This window comes from Theobroma cacao, chromosome 2 (assembly GCF_000208745.1).
Source record: "Theobroma cacao cultivar B97-61/B2 chromosome 2, Criollo_cocoa_genome_V2, whole genome shotgun sequence".
In the NCBI taxonomy this organism is placed as follows: domain Eukaryota; kingdom Viridiplantae; phylum Streptophyta; class Magnoliopsida; order Malvales; family Malvaceae; genus Theobroma; species Theobroma cacao.
In genome coordinates this window covers 15,191,523-15,208,334 of record NC_030851.1, presented here as the reverse complement: position 1 = coordinate 15,208,334, position 16,812 = coordinate 15,191,523, and the positions used below count along the sequence as shown (strand labels likewise).

General features: G+C 34.3%; 1 protein-coding gene across 1 annotated transcript; it reads left to right on the top strand.

Moving 5' to 3' along the window:
* LOC108660654 lies at positions 11,158-16,205 on the top strand. The gene is made up of 4 exons (XM_018114906.1): positions 11,158-11,872; positions 12,217-13,336; positions 13,547-15,090; positions 15,595-16,205. Exons 1-4 carry the CDS (start codon positions 11,158-11,160, stop codon positions 16,203-16,205), a joined length of 3,990 nt encoding a protein of 1,329 aa, XP_017970395.1.

Sequence of the window (16,812 nt, the reverse complement as noted above, 5' to 3'; positions counted from 1 at the left end):
CAAATTGATCCTCAAACTCCAAATTACCATTTTAAGTCATCCATGAACTGTGAAACTCTTAATCTCACCTTAAAATTCCTATTTGATCTAGTTCGAGGATTAAATAAACTTTGTTGTACCTCTAGGTACAATACCGACTTTTGTAAATTTTTTGGGACTCTCCTAGCATGCAATCATGCTATCATCACATGTAAGTCATGAATAGTATTTTATAAGGTCGGGCTTTATACGTTAGGCTCCTCAACAAGTTTTAAAAATTTCACATTTTATACTTGCCGTGCATGATTAGAAATTTCTTCTCAAAAATGTTTGTGCATTCTTGAAACACCTAATCTTTTATTTGCTCCTTAATATCTCGTGCATATCGTTCTATAAACGTGCACTTATTCTTAAGGGTATATAAATACGTACTCATCCATTCAATCCCCAACTCATCTTCATAGGTTTCTAGGGTGCCACACAGTTGGCCTCGTGTGGTTACTAACCCTTGTCGTTTAACTGAGTCAAGACAAGAATTGTAAATTCTCATAATGATATTCTATATAAACTTGTTTTCTATACCTCCCTTGTAGTCCTTCATTCACACTTTCATCACTTAGTATTGACATCCCTTATCCATATCTCCTATATTCATCTAAATCTTCACTCACTTTCTCTTTAGCCTTTAACAAGGCTTAATCTCTCGTCTCTTTTATTTCTTAGGATTTGACTTTGGTCAACATATTATCCATTTTAATACTTCGCATAGGATCTTATCTCAATATAGCCATCTCAAGAATCTTTCAATTTCTCTATTGCTTTTATATGCATTAAGCTGAGTCAATATTTTCAAACTCATTTCATCTTTCGACTTTCATCATCATTTGTAAAATCTCACCTTAAAGCATCATTTCCATACAGTGTAATGAATTCACGATACATATATCACCCCACACATAATTGGCTCACTGTTTACAGCATTCCTCAAATTTATTATCATCCATATCTAATTATCTTCCTTGTCTTGTACTCTAATAGTTTATTGACTTTCAGTATAAGTAACTACGAAAATAGTTCAGCTTCCTCCTCACTTTATTCTCACAATCCTTATTTAATCAAAATTTCATATTTTCCATGCTCCATAATTTAACTTCATTGGGCTATATTTGTGCCCATTTATTACCTCATAGTGTCATGGTATCACTTGGTAATCCCCTTCATGCTTAAATTACAATCATCAACTTAATCACGTCATCCATTTCGAATGTCATTTATAACTTTATTGATTCCTCCCATAACCTTTCTCGATAATTATATTACCAATTTACCTCTATCATACCAAAAGATTCCCATACACATCCAATTATTTAAACAGCTACTTTATATTCCGTTCGAGTCATACAAAACAAAAGCCACTTCTAACTCCTTTGTATAGATAACTACTACATTTTTCCTTAAACGACACTTGCCTAGATTTATGGTGATACGAACTTCAATGAAGGTATTAAGTATCTTTAGGATTCTCGTCGCCTTGATCCGGGCACATCGACGGATCCTTTTCGGGGTCTTCCTCTTCCTCCTGAGATTTCCTCCTTTGTTCCTCAATCCAAGCTTGTTGTATTCTCTTGTATTCTTTAACATTCACAAGTGCAGCACCTATTCCACATCCGGGAGGAAAGTGTCGAACACCTAACACCTTCCTAGGATGGATATCTCCCCTTGCAATTGCATTCCTGGTACATTCTCTTTCCCACTCCTCAGATTGTTTCAAAAGAAAATTTCTTATAGTTTCTGAAGTGTCGGAGCTATCCTCACTTTCAAGACTCTCACTACTCTCAAAGCTTTCCTTATTACGAAACCATTCTGCTAAATTCGGAGGAATCCTGTTAATAGGAATTCGGGATGGACCACTTTCCATATTACCTAGATCAGGGCGCCATTGGCTCTTGGCAGTGAAATCTAATGATCCCTCACTAGCACTATGAGGGACATCAGGACTACTATCTCTCCTAAACATGGCGTGTACGATAGGCACACCTTCAAACCTATAAGCAACCAAATATAAATTATTTAGCCATCTAGATATCATAAGAACAGGTAGGTTTCTAATGAAATAAGGGCTCATGTAGCCTCCTGTCCTTGACTTACATTGCGCACCCACAATCCAAGGACGAGACTCTACTTAGACTCCAACAACTCCGCTGACCACACAGGAATCCCTAGGACTAAACTAAACCTAGGGCTTTGATACCAACATTGTAACAGCCCCTTCTTGGTCGCTACCAACCTCCGAGACCTCTGGGAGACCCACCAAGTCCCAAACAAGCCTTAAAGAAAGTTCTCAATAACTCATTGTATATTCCCACTAAACCGTATTCATGTTTGAACCATAAATATTTAAAACATGAATTCAACAATAACCATAATCATTAAATTTTTACTTTAAACCATGAGAGCACAATTAAATACATTGAGTTCAAAAATCTCAAATTTCCCGTTTATATCAAAACTAATATTTGTTTACATAGTAAAACCAAGTACTACAACTCAACCTCTAACAGCAGAGCGACTCGAGATAAAATGCTATAAGATGCCTTTACCTATCTACGATGAACTGTACGCGTCGACGATTACATGCTCGACCAATCCCTGTCTACAAAAAGGGGAAAAAGAGGGGTGTGAGTCTCACAAACTCAGTGATCATCGACTCCGTGACCAGAGGATAGATGGGAAACAAGCAAATAACAGATCAGTTAAATATTAGAATGCAGGATTATGAAAATAATTTATTTCAAACGGGAGTTTGTGCCTTATGTGAAATATCGAGGAATTCTTACGCGTTATAACTACTTCAATTGGTAAATCAACCAAGGTAGATAAAACTTTTCGCTACAAAACAGATCAATAACCTTATTCAAGTCAATCATTTGAAATATTGAATTAAAATAATTTTACATAAAGAAAATTCCATCGTCAAAATTAATGACATTTTATTCAAATCAAATCAATGTATTCGGCAATCTCCCATGAAATCGAATGTTAATCAAACTCATATGTAAATCACAAATCACCTCGCACTCGAGGAGTTAAAATTCATTTCACCGTAAAAATAAGGGGAGCTGCAAAAAAACCTTTAAATTTTGTTTTCACCATGCAAGGAAATATGAATTTGTAAACCCAAAGATGCCACTATCGAGTAGCGAATGAAAGTAAACTCGTGGTCCCACTACCACATAATAACATCCGGAAGCATCGTTTCTACCGGATTCCCATGTGCCATGGTAGTCTCACGATGTTGGCCGACATCGGAGAATCAAGCAGTCGCAATCGCATAATCATCTGGTGGCCTAGCCACACACACATATATCATAGGTCGTGGCCCCAACCACGCCTAACCGCCCGTCGGTGACCCAATGGTTCTCTAGCTAGAGCTCACTAGTGCACGAGGGTCACACTTAACCGATGTCACATCCGGCATACTCTCGACACTTTCGGTTTGTAAACCATTTTGCAATTGTGTTATGTCTTTAAAAGCTCGTCTCAAAATTATTTTCCAAAGCATTCGTCACAAGGTATGATAAAATCTATCATTTTCTCAAAATATATTTATACATGAATTTCAAAACAATAATTTGCATGGTGAATAAGCAATATAACCATGAATGCATACTGCAAAATATAAGGCTTGAATTTTAATATAAAACAGTGTGAAGGGCTTGCTTCCCAATTTTTAAAACACTTTACATATAATTTATACATATATATATTCAAAACAATTTTTAAAATCATTTACATTCACAATTCTCTAAAATGTCTACCAGCACATGCTATCCACAAATTTTTGCGTTTAAAATAAATCATACTTATAGATATATATTTATGAAAATTTTAAAATTGGTACCCCCTACTCACCACACAATAGCGGGATGTTACGTCGCTATTAATTCAAAGACGTATCGAGCTACTCCTTTTCAACGATTGTTCGTTATTTCCTTCAGCCCTTCACCACATTGCACCACTTATTTATTTCTCCAAAATATTGAAACCCACTTAATTAATATATCTATATATATTATTTTATTCTAGCATCATTATTATATATATATTTTTTCTTTTTTTTTTCCTTTCTTTCTCTTTCTCCTCTCTCCCGTCGGTCAGCAGCACCTTGCTTGTCTTTCTTTTTCCTTTCTTACATACACAAGCTTGCCACAACTTCCTCCTCTCTCTCTCTCTCTCACCGCCGGTAATAATTTCTTGCTTCTTTCAACCAAAAATTTTCAGCAGCCAAAGCTGCTCATATCAACATCAAAATTAGTAGCCAAGTTGCTCTATTTTTCCTCAAAAATTAGCAGCTAAGCTGCTCTATTCTCCCTCCAAAAATCAGTAGCTAAGCTGCTCTTTTCCTCCCTCAAAACTCGACAGCCAAAGCTTCAAAGATCAGTAGCCAAAATCGCAGCTTTAGCCTTCAAAATCAGTAGTCAAAACCACACCTTCAGCCTTGAAAATCAGCTCCTTCTCCTCTCCCTTTCTTTCTCACCACTCGGCTTTCTCTTCTTGTTTTTTTCTTTTTGCTCTTTCTGCTCTCCTTTTGCTCTCTTATGCCTGATGCCTTTTTCTTGTTTCTTTTTCTTCTCTTCCACTAACCGACTTCTCTCTTTCTTCTTCTTTACTTTATTTATTTACTTATTTTTATATTTTTTTTTCTCCATTTGTCTTCCAATTTGGCTGGCCCCCCCATCTTTCTTGCTTTCTTTCTTCATTCAACTTGTTCCACATGGCCGAACCCCCCTTCCATCATATAAAATAAAGAGTTTTTTGACTCTTTTTATTGACCACATGGGCAGCTGCCCATGTTGGTCTTTCTTTATTTATTTATTTTTTTATATACATACTTGTATTATTATTTTACTATTTATTTATTTTATTTTTTTCATTTAATTCCACTACATAATCCTTCAACCTTTATATTTTAAATTTGATCCTTTTGATACGTCTAAAAATTTCAATTTTCATCTATCTTCCTTCCTCTGTATGTGTACCACAAAAATATCAAAATTGCACTTCAACGCGGTATTACTATAATATTTAAATATTTACTTATTCGCGTTGGCTCGACTTAGCAAAACACGCGTATTTCACTTTCGTCATTCATCTCCAAAAATTTATTTGTATTTCTTCTCCCCCACTTGGATCAACCATATGATCCTTCTTCATGACTGATTTTGATTTTGACACCCGGTTAAATATTAATATTTTAATATTATTTTATTAATAAAATATTATTTATTCTAAAAATTTCCTCTTGTCTCCTTGGTACCTGAAATACCTTATTATGTCTCAATTGACTTCTGAATCACCTTTTATCTCACAAATTCTCTTTCGATAAAAATATTATTATTTTATTATTATTTCCTCGCGTACGAAATATTTTATCTTAAACTACTCCTTTCATCTTTCATCACTTTTAAACATTATAATTGGCCTCAATTCGCATCCAATAAGCTTTATTTGTCACCATATCAAAGTATGGGGTATTACAGCAACTGTCATAGAAGAAGCTAAAAACTTAAATGTTCTTAAGGTCGATGAGCTCTTAGGATTCCTGCTTACATATAAGATGACCCTCAAACATGAAGAAGAAAAGGATGAAGTACTTAAAGGAGAATTGAAGAGAAAGAGCACTGCTCTTAAAACTATTAAAGAAAATGATGAAAAGAATATTAAGAGTGATGATGAAAAAGATGATGATGAAAAGATAGCTCTATTAACTAGAAGGTTCAATAGATTTTGAGAAATAAACCAGGAAATAGAAAGAATCTAAGGAGTGAAGAATCAAGAAGAAATTCAAGAAGAGATATTTCAAAAGATGATCATGGAAAGGATCACAAAATTTGATATGAATATCAAAGGCCAAGTCATATTAAATATGAATGTCTAAAACTCAAGAAGAACCATCAAATAAGCTTCAAGAAAAAAGCAATGGTTGTCACGTGGAGTGAAAATGATGAATCACAAGATGAGGAGGAGGAAAAAGTTGTAAACTTATGCTTCGTGGGAGTTGATAATTCCAAGGTTGCTTCTTAAATATTGCCTTATGCCCATATAATCTTAATGATGATGCATATACATTTAATGAGCTTCAAGATGCATATGATGAGTTAGCATTTGAATTTGAATACATGACTCTGAAATAGAAAAAGGTCATTTCTAAACTTAAGGCTGAAAATGATTACTTGAATAAAATCAAATTTGAGCTAGAAAACAAGGTAAATAGTTTAAAAAATGAAGTGGATGTCTTGGAAAAGAAATATAAGCATTTAAATGAAAAATATTTCGAAGGGAATTTGAGTTCACAAAAGTTCAATGAAATGCTAGAAGCTTAGCAAGCCTTTTTTGACAAAGAACAATTAGGATTTGATGAAAAACTAAGAAAAGCTAAAAGGAAAATGTTTTTAGAAAAGCAAAATGAAAAATATGGGGCATCACAATCATGCATATATTATCATAAAATGAGTCATTCCATATATTTCTACCCTCATAGAAAAACACCCTTTAAAGAAAATATTGTTAAAAAGGTGTGGATTCCAAAAGGAGCCAAACCTCAATGGGGAAGAATTGTTAAAGTTTTTGAGGTTCCAAGTAAAACCAAACTTGGAAGGACTAACATTCATGGACCTAAGAAAGCCTGGGTACCAAAATCCAAAGTTTGAGTTTTCATGTGATAGGGTAAAGTCATAGGCTAAAAGAAAAATTAAGGCAAGAATGAGCAAGATTGTATAGATTAAGCTCATACCAAAATTAGGTGATATCTATTCCAAAAATAAATTGCCTATGAAAGATGAATTTTTAATTGATTAAGTATTTTTAGGTTGATTGTTTATCATTACTTGAATAACATAGATCATAACTTGAATATAGTTGATAATCATAACAATGTAGTTCTTGAATTACATTTTGAATAAAGCTTAATTCTTTGAATTTATAATTTAAATGATTGATGTTTTGATGATTTTGTTTGTATAATAGTTGCTACAATAAGAGTATATAATGATCTACTAAATTTGCATATCATTTCATACATATGTATCATTCAAAACCAACAACAATGTGTACTAAACTTAATTCTTCTTAAAAGATTACTTGTATTTGATTTGGATAAAAAACCTCTGTTTTTCAAGATAACTAAGTTCAAGAATCAACTTTTTGATTTAAAGAATCAATTTTTCAATTACAAAATTGTTTTCAAAAAGTTTTAGGAATTCAATGAATTGACTCTTTAAATCTCAAGAATCGATTCTAAAAAAGAATTACGAAAGTCTTTAAAAACTAAGGCACAAAGAATTGATTCCAATCAAATAAGAACCGATCCTTGCGCTTTAAAGTTAGAAAATTGGTCAAGTTTTAAAACTACATTTGTCATCTTTAAAATTCTTCAAAAGTCATGATTTCTCAATCTTTTCTCTTTGAAGCAGTTTCCCTTATTCAAAAGTGATCATCTTAGAGTCAAAAGATTGAAAATTTTTGAAAAAGTTCTTCACTCTCAAATCTTTTTACTAAGTTCTGGTTAACCTATTTCCAAATGCAAGGTTTCTAAAGAAAAATCAGTTTAATACTTGAATCAAACAACACCATCTCTCCAAACCCTTGACTCCTAATACCAAACCTTCAGCGTAGAATCAATCTTGTGAGAAAATGGCATAAAAAAGATCAAGAGAAGAGAAGGGTAAAGCTCCAACTATCTTTACCAAGAAATAGAGGAAACAAAGAATCGATGCTCTCGATGTACATTTCTCAACTCCAGATGAGAGAAAAATGTTTCATGAGCATTACATTACAAGGAAGGTATTTCATGGAAAAATTATTAATCTAGAGTGGCTAGAAAATGAATTTAGATTTTCATATATTGAGAACCTAAGAGAAATGGGTTGGTATGACTATTTGAGCCTACGAATGGGAGTTTACGAAGACCTTGTAAGAATATTCTATTCAAAAGGGACTACTAGCTATGAAGGTGAAGATGATGTAGATATTGTAAGTCATGATGAGTCATTCCTTACTTCACTGGCTGGATGATCATATGTCATCACACCCTTACTACTTCAAAAAATACTAAAGCTAAAATCTCCAAGTAGAAATGTGATAACTTTCATGAGTGAGGAAAATGCAATTTCAAAAGATGAATTAAATGCTGGGTTTTTGGTAAGACCAATCACAACAGCTAAATTTCCCAATAGTGCATCAAGGCTTAGCCTTCATGATATAATTATTCACCTTATTATTTTCTACAATAGAAAGCCATTTGGAACCAAACATGCAATAGTGACAAGTGAGGAAATGTGGTTTATGCACCATATGAAAATAAGAACTCCTATTGATCTTGCATAGTTCATCTTTAGAGACATGAAATATCTAGTTTGAGGGGTAAGAAACAATCTGGTGTATGGAATGATTGTGAATTAATTGATAAGTTGAAAATCAACATTAGCTTTGACAAACCCAAAATGTAGAATAAAATCAAATTCTTGAACAATAACACACTTGGAAGAATGAGTTATGAATACAATGCTAAACAAAATAGTTGGGTAAAAAAGGATGAAGCACAAGAAAGAATACAAGTTGAGCAACCAGTACCAAGAAGTCAACTTGTGCAACCTATAGCACCTACCTCCGCATCAACACTCATTCCTCAAGTTGCACATAGGTCACACGGCCAACTTAGCACAATATGTATGAGTCAAGGAACCTACCAATATTTAAGTGCCAAGGTACAAGCAAGAATGATTGAACAAAATCTTGGAAAAATTAAGGAGAAAATTGAAGAAACAATTGCTAAATTTGTTCCTCAATTCCAAAATATCTTTGATCATTGCTGTTATGCAATTGAAAAAATGCAAGAAACAATTGACAAGCTTGGAGAAAGAATAAAATAACAGGTGCAAAATCAGATAGACGTAGTACATAATCAAAAAAAACTAAATGATAGGATGGACAGAACCAAATTCACAATCATTCACAACATTGATGACAGCTCTAAATTAGACACTGACTCTGATTCTGATCCAACTCCTAAACCTTATGCTCATTTATATAACAAAACATTTGCATACATTTTTCTGTTCTATTTTGATGTGTGATTGTATTGCAAATGTTCCTTGTGTATATTGTAATTAATGAAATACATCTTTTGCTCAATTCCTTGTGCACATACTTGATACACTCTTGTTGCTATTGTTGTGTGCTATCTATGAGCTTTATATTCTTATGCTCAATTTTTGGTTCCTTTATAATATAACAAAAGAGGAAGAATATTGTGAGCAAAATTTTCTAAAAGCCTAATGATAATTCTATTTTATAGAATTATTTTACTCTAATTTTGTTATTAAATATTAGCTAAGTCCTCAATTTTCAATTATAATTTAATTATTTTTTAGATGTTTTTATGATTAGGTACTTTTTAGTGAGTTATTTTAATTTTATGTTATTCCTTTTATTTTAGTTATTATTTATTGGTTTTTATATTTTTTTAGGATTAAAAGTGATTGGGCTTAATTTTGGAAAGTAAGGTGTCGAAAGACCTAGAATCTACTTGCGTATGTTTCGGTATTTTGAACATATCTTGAGATAAAGAACCTTAAATGATGTGATTCTTAGAACATTGGAAAGCTAAGAGACAGAGCTACAACTTTCATGAAGATCACTTTGCCCAGTTCTGCTTTGAAGATAGAGAAAATCGCGTCGAAAAATGGCTGGATGTACTGTGCCGAGAATGAAAATTTGTAAAGACTGATAATTGATTTTTGGGCCTTTTATTACATTCTTAAGCCCAAATAAACCCTAGGTCAGCTTAAGGAACTTTAGGTTTAATCTATTAGTATAAATAGGATATGTTTTGACAACATTAAGTAGACAACCTTTGGGAGATTCAAGAAACTAGAAGTTGAGGCTGAAACTTGAAGATCAAGGCGGAGAATATTGTTTTGTTTTCTTCCTTAACTTTTATCATTCTTGATACTTGCAATGGTTGAATTTTATACAATGTTATTTTATTTTACAATTATGAGTAGCTAAATTTCTTTTTCTAGGATTGCAATTGAACTCACATGTAGTCTAGATTTTTAATCTCTTTCTTACTTATTTTTAATGGGATTTGAATTGTTTATTCCAATTTGTTCTTAATGCTTTTAATTGCCTGATCACTAATTAAATTGACTTAGGAACCTAAACAAACTTGGGAAAAGGAGTTTAGAGTAGACTAAAATTGGGATAGCATATGATCAAATTAATTGATTTGCGTACAGGATAGGGATATACCTATAGGCCGTATATAGCCAGATTAGAGCCTGAACTTAATGAGTCTGTTTTAATTTCAAATCACATAGGGATATAGTGTTTTGGTTAAAATATATATTTTTATAGGTTGAGTCGAGATACCCTTATAAATAATTTAGGACTCTAGGTTAGCAATTCAACCCATTGAAATAAGTTAAGTAAGAGAGGTAAGACTTAGATGAAGTGTGAGGGATATTGTGATCCTAGGCTAGTTTGATTTGATATTTTCTCAAGTTATTATTTTGATTTTTCTTATTGGTTTTAATTTTAGTTTTAATCAATTATTTAATTTTGATTATTTGGATAAGATTAAATTGTTCTAATTTTAGTACTTAGTAAAGTTTTAGATTAATTCCTTGTGGGATCGATACCGTACTTGCTAATATACTATCTATTCGATACGTATACTTGCGTAGTAGGATTTTAACTGACAAGTTTTTGACGCCGTTGCCGAGGAATTTTTTCTAGATTTATTACTAATACTAATACCAAGCAATTTAGTCTTACCTCAAATTTTATTTTTCTTGTTTTAATTTTAGATTTTGTTTTTTTGCAGATATCTTTAGTTATTGTATGCAAAGAAGAAACAACTTGAATCTTGTTCCCTTTGATCCTGAGATAGAAAGAACTTTCAGAAGACGTCGAAGGGAGAATTTACAAGTTACAGCTTCAAATCAAACAATGGCTGAGGATAACATTAATAATGGTAATAATGCCATTAATGTGGTTCCCGAAGCACATAGAGCATTGTGAGATTATGCAGTTCCTCTATTGCAAGGTTTGCACCAAAGCATTAAGAGACTTTCCATCAATGCGAATAATTTTGAAATCAAACCAGCCTATATTCAAATGATTCAGTCTTCAGTTCAGTTTGGTGGGTTACCTAGTAATGATCCTAATACTCATTTAGTAAATTTCCTGGAGATTTACAATACTTTTAAATACAATGGAGTAACTAATGATGCTATTAGATTGAGACTGTTTCCATTCTCTCTAAGGGACAAAGCAAAAAATTGGCTTAATTCACTGCCTAATGGGTTTATCACTACATGGGAGGAGTTGGCTCAAAAGTTTCTCTCAAAATTCTTTTCACCTGCAAAGACTGCAAAGTTGAGGAACGATATCACCTCATTCACACAATTTGATGGTGAGTCCTTGTATGAAGCTTGGGAGAGGTTTAAAGAACCATTGCAAAGATGCCCACATCACGAACTTCCTGATTGGTTGCAAGTTCAGACATTCTACAATGGGCTGATTGGGTCAATTAAAACCACAATTGATGCTGCTGCTGGTGGGGCATTGATGAGTAAGAATGCTGCAGATGCATATAATTTATTGGAAGAGATGGCTTTAAATAATTATCAATGGCCTTCAGAAAGGTCGGGTTCAAGAAAAGTTGTTGGAGCCTATGAAATTGATACAATGAGCAACTTAGCTGTGCAAGTGGCTGCACTGTCCAAAAAGATTGACACATTGGGAGTTCATGCAGTTCAAAATTCAATTTGTGAGATGTGTGGGGATGGCCATTCAAATGATCAATGTCCATACAATTCTAATCAGTCCAGTTTGTGGGGAACTTTAACAGACAGCAAAACAACCCATATTCCAATACTTATAATCCTGGTTGGAGAAACCATCCCAATTTTTCATGGAATAACAATGCAGGGCCTTCCAATCCAAAACCCAACATGCCTCTGGAATTTCAACAGCAAGTTAAACCACTAGTTCTTGAAAAGAAGCCCCAAGTGGAAGAACTTCTTTTACAGTATATATCCAAGAATGATGTGATAATTCAAAGCTTTGGAGCATCATTGAGAAATCTTGAAACCCAAGTGGGACAACTTGCAAACTCCGTCAATAGTAGACCTTAAGGTTCCCTACCTAGTGACACACAAATCAATCCTAAAGGTAAGGAACAATGCCAAGCAATCACCTTAAGGAATGGAAAAGAGATTGAAGGGGTGAATGAAAAAGTAGTTGAAACTGAGAATGAACATGTTGATAATGAAAGAATTTGTGAGAAAGAAAGTGAAGTCGAACAGAAAGAGAAGGTCAAGGCTAAAAATCAAGGAGTTTCTCAAGTCATTCATCCTCCACCACCTTTTCCCCAAAGGCTCCAAAAGCAAAAGCTTGAGAAGCAATTTCAGAAGTTCATCAATGTCTTCAAGAAATTACACATAAATATTCCTTTTGCTGAAGCTCTGGAACAAATGCCTAGTTATGTCAAGTTCTTGAAGTACATCCTCTCCAAAAAGATAAAGCTATGTGAGTTTGAAACTATCTCCCTTACAGAAGAGTGTAGTGCAATTCTTCAAAACAAGCTACCACTAAAACTCAAAGATCTAGGTAGTTTCACAATCCCTTACACTATTGGTAATTTTTTTTTTACAAAAGCTTTGAGTGATTTAGGTCCAAGTATCAATTTAATGCCTTGGTCAATTTTTGAGAAACTTGGTTTGGGGGAATGCAAACCCACTTTTGTAACTTTGAAATTGGCTGATCGTTCTTATGTGTACCCAAGGGGAATTATTGAAGATGTTCTTGTCAAGGTAGATAAATTCATTTTTCCAGTTGATTTTATAATTCTTGACATGGAAGAAGATAGGCAAATTCCAATCATTCTTGGGAGGCCATTCTTAGCAACTGCTAGAGCTTTAATTGATGTTGAAAAAGGTGAGCTTACTTTGAGAGTTCAAGACCAACAGGTAACATTTAATATTTTCAAAGCTTTAAAATTGCCTGTCACATCTGAAGACTGTTTTTCTGTGAGTGTAGTGAACAATTTGACACATGATGTTTTCTTAAAAGAAAATCCCAATGATCCTTTTGAAGCATGTTTATTTGCTAACTCTGATAGGGATGATGATGAGTTTATTGAATATTCAAATTTGTTGAATGCTCACTCCAGATTTAGAACTAATCATCAATTTGAGTCTTTAGATATTTCAACTTCTTTGGTGCCAGCTTTTAAGCCTTCTATTGAGGAGCCATCTATTTTGGAACTCAAACCTCTACCAGCACACTTGAGGTATGCTTATCTTGGAAAATCTTCCACTCTTTCGGTTATTATTTCTGATGCTCTTACTAGCTTACAAGAGGAGAAATTATTGAGAACACTTAGAGCATTCAAGAAAGCAATAGGGTGGACCATAGCTGATATTAAGGGAATTAGCCCTTCTATTTGCATGCATAAAATTCTTCTTAAGGAAGATCACAAAGCCACAATTGAATAACAAAGAAGATTAAATCCTATCATGAAGGAAGTAGTCAAGAAGGAAATCATCAAGTGGTTGGATGCCGGAATAATCTACCCTATCTCTGATAGCTCATGGGTAAGTCCAGTTCAATGTGTTCTTAAGAAAGGAAGAATGATTGTGGTGGCCAATGACAATAATGAGCTCATTCCAACAAGAACGGTGACTGGATGGAGAGTGTGCATGGACTACTGCAAGCTCAACAAAGCTACAAGGAAAGATCACTTCCTTTTTCCATTCATTGATCAAATGTTAGATCGCTTGGCTGGTAAGGAATATTATTGTTTTCTAAATGGTTATTCTAGCTATAACCAAATTGCTATTGCTCCTAAAGATCAGGAAAAGACTACATTTACATGTCCTTATGGCACCTTTGCTTTTAGAAGAATGCCATTTGGATTATGTAATGCACCTGCCACCTTTCAACGATGCATGATGGCCATATTCACAAACATGGTGGAAAAATGCTTGGAGGCATTTATGGATGATTTCTCAGTCTTTGGAAATAATTTTGATGATTGTCTTTTAAATCTTGCTAGGGTACTCAAGAGGTGCGAAGAGACAAATTTGGTGCTCAATTGGGAGAAATGTCACTTCATGGTGCGAGAAGGTATTGTTCTTGGGCACAAGATCTCTAGTAATGGCATTGAAGTAGATAAAGCAAAAATTGAAGCAATTAAGAAATTACCACCTCCAATAAATGTCAAAGGTATTAGAAGCTTTCTTGGTCATGCTGGTTTTTATAGAAGATTTATTAAGGATTTTTCAAAAATTTCTAAACCACTTTGCAATTTATTGGAGAAAGATGTGCCATTTAATTTTGATAATGAATGTCTTGTTACTTTTGATGAATTGAAGAAAAGATTAATATTTGCACCTATCATAATTAGTCCCGATTGGACTTTTCCTTTTGAGCTAATGTGTGATGCAAGTGATTATGCGGTGGGAGCTGTTTTGGGACAAAGGAAGGATAAAATCTTCCATTCCATCTATTATGCTAGCAAGACTTTGAATGAGGCTCAGAAAAATTATACCACGACAGAAAAGGAGCTCTTGGCTGTGGTTTTTACTTTTGACAAATTTCACTCCTATCTCGTGGGGACAAAGGTGATAGTGTACATTGATCACTCAGCTATCAAGTATTTGATTGCCAAGAAGGATACTAAGCCAAGATTGATAAGGTGGATCTTCTTACTTCAAGAATTTGATCTTGAGATTCGTGATAGAAAAGGAAAAGAAAATCAAGTTGCAGACCACCTCTCAAGATTAGAAATTGAAGCTCAAGGTAAGGATTCGACCTTAATCAAAGAGATGTTTCGTGATGAACAAATCCTTCAAGTTGGTAAGAAATCACTTCCTTGGTATGCTGATTTTGTAAACTATTTGGTAAGCAATATTATTCCCCCTGATTTAAATTTTCATCAGAAAAAGAAATTTTTGCATGATGTTAAATTTTATTTTTGGGATGAGCCTTACTTGTTCAAACAGTGTAAATACCAGATGTTCAGAAAATGTGTCTTGGAGGAAGAGATTCAAAGTGTGCTTCACCATTGCCATTCTTCAGATTATGGAGGACACTTTGGAGGAACTAGGACTGCTGCTAAAGTCCTCCAATTAGGTTTGTATTAGCCTACATTATTTAAAGATGCTCATAATTTTGTCTTGCATTGTGACAGGTGCCAAAGGGTGGGAAATATCTCAAGGCGACATGAGATGCCTCTCAACAACATCATGGAGATAGAAATGTTTGATGTATGGGGTATTGACTTCATGGGTCCGTTCATATCCTCATATAACAACAAATACATTTTGCTAGCTGTGGATTATGTCTCCAAGTGGGTTGAAGCAGCAGCCTTTCCTCATAATGATTCGAAGGTGGTCATGAATTTCATCAAGAAGAATATTTTCACTCGATTCGGCACTCCAAGGGTAATCATTAGTGATGAGGGAAGTCATTTTTGCAATAAATATTTTGATGCCCTTCTGACAAAATATGGAGTTAAACACAAGGTCGCCACTGCGTACCATCCTTAAACTAGTGGCCAAGCGAAAATATCGAATCGCGAAATCAAGAGGATTTTGGAGAAAACCGTGTGTCCCATAAGAAAAGATTGGTCAAAGAGACTGGATGATGCACTGTGGGCATATAGGACTGCTTACAAGACCCCGATTGGTATGTCTCCATATAAGTTGGTCTTTGGAAAAGCTTGTCACTTACCGGTGGAACTTGAACACAATGCTTATTGGGCTGTGAAGAAATTAAATATTGATCTACAAACAACAGGTGAGCAAAGGTTGTTGCAATTAAATGAACTTGATGAATTTCGCCTTCAAGCTTATGAGAATGCCAAACTCTACAAAGAGAAAACAAAGCAATGGCATGATAAGAAGATACTAGCAAGAAGCTTTGAGCCAGGACAAGCAGTGTTGCTCTTTAATTCTCGCTTGAAATTATTTTTGAGAAAGCTCAAATCAAGGTGGTCTGGTCCTTTTATTGTCAATGAGGTATTCCCACATGGAGCAATCGAAGTTAGAGGGACAAATAGTCGAAAATTTAAAGTCAATGGACAAAGATTAAAGCATTATTGGGGAGGCGAAATTAATAGTCAAAAGTCCTCAATTCACTTGCTTGATACGGCCTAAAGTCCAAGACAGTCCAGCCGAAGACTATAAATGAAGTGCTTCTTGGGAGGAACCTAAGCTTCTTAACCTTACTCGTTTTTATTTTTTTTCATTTTTTTATTATCTTTTATTTTTTTTTATTTTTTTTATTTTTTTATTTTTTTATTTTAATCTATATTTTTTTCTTTTCGCAGGTCATTGGATTAAAAAAAAAAAAACTTTAAAGTTGCGGCCCTCAATTTGAGAGCTGCGGCCTTGAAAGGTGCCAATATGTGCGCTGAAATAGAAAGTTTCAACGCCGTAGCCCTCAAATGGAGAACCGCGACGCTGGATAAAGCAAGAGAGAATGGGCCCAAACAGAATGTTTCAGCGTCGCGACCTTCACTTTAAGCACCGCGGTGTTGAACAAAAGACTAAAATACATACGAGCTGAGCGCGCAGTGCTCAAACCCGAAGCATGATGCTTCGGGATAGAGAAGTTGAGCACCACGACCCTCACAAGTCAGGGCCGCGGTGCTAGGTTGGGGCCCAGCCCTAACCCTTTAAAACAAATTTTATTTTGTGTTCTCCTCTTCTTCTTCTTTCACTTTCTTTGTCTCCTGCCGCCACACACACACAATCCCCCATT

Bases quoted from the DNA above. Each gene is read 5' to 3' on its own strand.
- LOC108660654 (XM_018114906.1), top strand. From the start codon at position 11,158: ATGATTCAGTCTTCAGTTCAGTTTGGTGGGTTACCTAGTAATGATCCT. The intron at 13,337-13,546 runs GTATGCTTATCT...TGAATAACAAAG, and splicing joins CCTCTACCAGCACACTTGAG to AAGATTAAATCCTATCATGA. The intron at 15,091-15,594 runs AGATTCAAAGTG...CGTACCATCCTT, and splicing joins AAAATGTGTCTTGGAGGAAG to AAACTAGTGGCCAAGCGAAA.